The 5,252-nt window shown below is 35.9% G+C and overlaps 1 protein-coding gene across 1 annotated transcript; it reads left to right on the top strand.

Annotated features, from left to right (window-relative positions):
* On the top strand, positions 1-2,722 carry LOC144565217 (uncharacterized). The gene is made up of 6 exons (XM_078314910.1): positions 1-294; positions 863-954; positions 1,067-1,197; positions 1,277-1,326; positions 1,677-1,751; positions 2,191-2,722. The coding sequence occupies exons 1-6, from the start codon at positions 116-118 to the stop codon at positions 2,579-2,581; spliced, it is 918 nt and encodes a 305-aa protein (XP_078171036.1). The 5' UTR covers positions 1-115; the 3' UTR covers positions 2,582-2,722.
* The last annotated feature ends 2,530 nt before the right edge of the window (positions 2,723-5,252 follow it).

Raw genomic sequence — 5,252 nt, forward strand, 5'->3', positions numbered from 1 at the left:
TTTCAAATTTTCGACCGTTGTTCTCTCCCCAACCTTCCCAAAAGCATCATCCCATCTCTATCCTGAAATCTCCAAGGAATCTCTTACGAACCAACCCTTGGTAGGGTCCAAAACCATGACCAAGGAAAGCGTGCTGAGCCCGGGGTTCAGATCAGCCGCCGCCATGGCCGGATGGGACGAGGAGGCGCTCCTCCATGCCAGTCTTGTCGTAGACGACACTCCTGTGCGTGAATCTCGCCACAAAAGGCGCATCAACCCCAACTTCAAGACTCCTCCTTCCTCCAATACCAGTAGGTACGAGTTAATTCAATCCTCATCGTTTTACGAATTGTTTTATCTGGGAAATATTTTATGCCCCTTTAGAATGGTAAATATTCAAACCCCCCTGACAATTTTGGTAATTTGCCAACAATTCCCTCATTTTCTCCCCCAGGAATCAGTGAAGAGGAAGTGGTTTGTACGGATTACTAGGCTACTTTATGTGAAAATGGATTTTTTTTTGAAGTTTTTGCAAAGCTCATATGGGATATTTTGGGGTTTGTCAGGTGAGCATCAGAAACCGTGTAAAGTTGGCACTGAATCTTTCTGAGTTCAAGTACCTGGTGTGTTGGCTTTAAATTGGTCAAATTGAAATTGCTGAGTGTCTATTTTGAATTGGGTTTGTTCATTAATCTTGGGCATTGACCGTGAACCTTGCATGATTTGTGAACTTGACTCTATCAAGAAATAACATCTTACAGTGAAACATGATGCGAGTAGAGGGATTTCTTATCCCTGAGGAAACATGATGCAAAAATTCCTATTGTAATTTTGGACAGCAGTTTCTTGACAATTTTATCTCTGTCTGAATCTTGAAATTAAGGAAAAGAAGACCCCGCAAGAGAGCATCTGTTTCAATCCCTGCCCTTGATTTATCTCTTGATGATGATGATAATGAAAAAAGCAATAATAAAGGTCCCCTCTCTCTCTCTCTCTCTCTCTCCCTCTTTCTGAGCATGTGTGCTTATTTTTTACTGTTATAATAATGGTGGTCACTGAGTCCCTAGTTTTGATGCTTAATTAACAGAGAAGAGAAAAGAACTTGAAAAAGAGGCTCCAAATGAAGAAAAGAAAGTACAAGAGAGGAATTCCTTTGAGGAATCTTTGCCAAGTAAATTGCCATGTATGGATCGGCTGCGAGAAGAGCTGTCCTGTGCTGTAAGCACATATTTCAGAATCCTTTTTAGTTTCTGTCTATATGTCTTTCTCGTGACATAATCTTGGTTTGTGTTGCTAGATTTGTTTGGAGATTTGCTATGAACCAAGCACTACCTCTTGTGGACACAGGTAATCCAAAACTCAGAATTGTTGTCATTTATTAATTCTTTATTTCTGAAATTAACAATGAATTGTTGTTTACAACAATCTACTAATCAGTCATAAAAAGCACTTTAAAAATTCACTAGTCCAAAAATATATAATAATCTTTCTTTTTTATATAATAATTCATTTCAGAAGTTACCAATGGAATTTTACTCCCAACTATTTACTAATTTTACCAGAAACTTTTGTAAATCAATAAAATTAGAGATGTTGGGAAAAAATTCTGGGACATTTATTTCATTGAAGAAAGTAATTTGGAAGGGTGAACATTTAATAAATAAAGCCTTATTCCCTTTTTATATCTTATTTGACAGCTTTTGCATAAAATGCATCAAGAACTCCACTGCTAAGTGTGGAAGGCGCTGCCCCAAATGCAGAGAACTAATAAGGTAAAACCAATTATTACCATATCACGCACTACCAGTACAGTGGCTAAACAGAGTTTGTTATTAATTTTACTGATTTTTTTTTTCTTTAGTTGACAACTGAGAAAAACCACTATGCTGTATAACTATACCTGCCCCAAATATAGGCTGCTTTAGCACCAAAAGTTTTACTGAGGAAAGCAACAATGCTGAAAACAAGAGAGTTGACAACTGGTATTCATTTAGAAGTCCCCAGTAAATGTTGGTACACTACCGACATGACAATATATTTAACTTAAGTTCAATATTATTGTTGGGAAAAGTGATGTCTGGGTTTAGCCTTCTTAAACGATGAGTAAATAATAAAGAGGAGGGGGGTTCAAATGCCTCTTTTATGTCTCTTATTCCCATTAAATGATAAAATATATTCAACATTTCAATCTACATGTTACAAAACTTTCAGCAATGGGAGATCATGCACTATCAACACAGTTCTATGGAATACCATTCAACTCCTATTCCCGGAGGAGGTAGAAACAAGAAAACAATCTCATTCTGAGACAACAGCTATCACTAATTCTAGCAGAAACAACAATAATCCCAGAAGCTTTGTCGTGGCCTCTCAATTGGTTGATAATGTGGCCGTGAGAAGAAGAGGTGGCCCGCATAGAATAAGCCAATCAGAGGATGCCACGCTGGCAAATAGGTTGCAGACAGAGGAGTATATGCTGGCATTTGGTGGGCCCGCTGAGCAGCAGAGAAGCACTATTCACACAGCCCGTGCAAATTTGAGAGCCATGGTCTCTAGAGCTTCTAGAGCTGTTCATATCAGATTTAGAAATCGGCCCACATAGCATGCTTGTCCTACTGTGAAAAAACAAATGTATCTATGCTTAATCTATGACAATGTTTTATGTTTAGTTACTTTTTATTTTTCTTTCCTTTTCTTTTTGTTGTGTAAACTCTTTTTGGTTGTAGGGTTTGTTTTCTCTTTCTTCCCTTTTCCTTCTGTTGTGTAAATCCTATATGGCAGTGAGGACAAACTAACGGGAATTTGCTCCACTCCATATCTTATTGTTTGCTTGCTAAAAGTTATCACCATAGTTTATTCTTTTTAATCATGGAGGCCTTACTGATGACTATACAACAGAGAAAAGAGGCCTCAGCTTATGTTCATCTCCTTCATATTGTATACCTCATTACTTTAAAAACTAAACCTAATTTTATTCCTTATAACAAGTCCTAGAATGGCAGTGGCATCAATGTTCTCTATGCCAATTCTAAGAGGCAATTTTCACTAAAAATTGTAAAGGAAGCTTACAGGAGGGCTCTCAAACCACCATGAATGGATAGCAAATTGAAAGATTCAAAAACCTTGTTGACCCTTGAAGTCCTCTTTCTATCTGTAAATACCTTTTTCTTCCCTTTGCGTAGGTATTGATGGATTCTCTGGTCTTAGCAGGAATGTCATACCCGTCTATGTTGCAAGGTGCAGTGGATTCGTAGCAGGTTGCATTCTGTAGGTCCCTTTGATCACTGATTTCATGAAATGGAGTTGCCCCTCCTCTCTTCCCTTGCATCCGATAATTGCTTGCACCTGTTTTTGCGCCTTCGTGAACATCCTGGGAGCCTCGCTTACTCTGTCATTACCCATTCTAATTAATGCAGTTGGATTGGTGTAGGTGACAGCAACAAACTAGTCTTGCATTTAAGTTCAAAAATAATGTAGTAAAGCCAATAAGATATAGAATTACAAGACAAATCATGCACAACTGTGTCGAATCAACTGTCTAATTTTCAATGGAAATTGATACTAAGTGCTTTTTGTAATATGCATCGCAGATTATTGCATAATGAAAGCAACTAAATAAAATAGAAAAAAAAAAACACCCAGAAAAAAATGTTTTATATATATAGGATTTGGCTAATATGCTATGGGTAGCTAAGAGGCCTCCCGTGCTACGGCTCATTATTCGACTTTTCAAAATCCTAATGGTCGATCCGAACCGTTCCCATATTAATATGTGTTTGGAGACCAAATTTTACATTTTTTGGAAATTTTTTACTATTTTTTTAGATTTATTGAATATCGCTGTTTTTTATGGTCCAGATTTGTCTGAAAAACAGCGATTTTCAATAAATCTAAAAAAATAGTAAAAAATTTCCAAAAAATGTAAAATTTGGTCTCCAAGCACATATTAATATGGAGAACAAGATGAACGGTTCGGATCGACCGTTAGAATTTTGAAAAGTTGAATATTGAGCCGTAGCACGGGAGGCCTCTTAGCTACCCATAGCACCGTAGCCAAGTCCTATATATATATATATATATATATATATACATATATATATAGCTATAATATATAAATATTAGTGAGGGAAAATAAATTTAGCTTTCATTTCTGTCTTATTTCTTGTTTGATTAATTAAAATTTAGAAGGTTAATAAGAAATTCAGTGATTGTTTAAGATTGTGACAAAATATTTGTATGAGAATTATATAGGTAAGATATAGGGTTGGACATTTGTATTATTTTTTCTAAAAATGTTTGCAACAAAATTTCTTCCATCCGTTATACTCCAAATTGGAAGGAAAACCAATTCCATCGATTACCATGATACAAGTTTAAACCTTTCAACTCCGACATAATTTCCAATGGTGCATTGCAATGCATAGGCCATGGTGTGCATTGGACCATAAATCACCGACATAATTTCAAACTCCGACATAATATATATATAGAGATGGGCTATGGTGCATTGCAATGCATAGGCCATGGTGTGCATTGGACCATAAATCACCGATTCAAAGTCCAAATGACCGATCCAAACCGTTCATCTTGTTCTCCATATTAATATGTGCTTGGAGACCAAATTTTATATTTTTTGGAATTTTTTTACTATTTATTAAGCCACTTTGAAAATCGCTGATCCAACGGTGACTGTTTGGAACAGTAAAATCAGAAGTCACCGTTGGATCAAATGTATTGAGCTATAATATATAAAACGGTGGCTTCATTAGAGCTATAATAGCTAAAAGAGTGAGGCTATGGTACTATGCATAGCACATGTATTGATCCATACTATGGATTAATAACTCTATTTTCAAAGTCCAAACAATCTATCTGATCCGTTCAACATGATCTCCATATAAAAATGTACTTGTAGAGCAAAATTTACATATTTTACAATTTCTTTTGTTATTCTTTTAGATAGATAGAAAATCACTACTTTTGAATGTTCTAGAATTTTTAAATCAAGTGATTTTCTATCTATGTAAACATAATACTAAATTTAATTAAAAAATATATATTTAATTTGATCTACAAACAAATTTCCTCGCTTCATTTCCATCTTCCAGCGCCAACTTAATTGGGTCTACATCTACTACCTACTGATCAGAGACTAGGCTAAATTTGTTAAATTATAGGCCCAATAACTTGCACAAAAGCCCATTTTAATCCATCTCTCAATCTAACTGCTACATACTCCACTACCTACACTACAGCGGTACAGGCTACCCTCT

This window comes from Carex rostrata, chromosome 1, assembly GCF_964058835.1.
Source record: "Carex rostrata chromosome 1, lpCarRost1.2, whole genome shotgun sequence".
In the NCBI taxonomy this organism is placed as follows: domain Eukaryota; kingdom Viridiplantae; phylum Streptophyta; class Magnoliopsida; order Poales; family Cyperaceae; genus Carex; species Carex rostrata.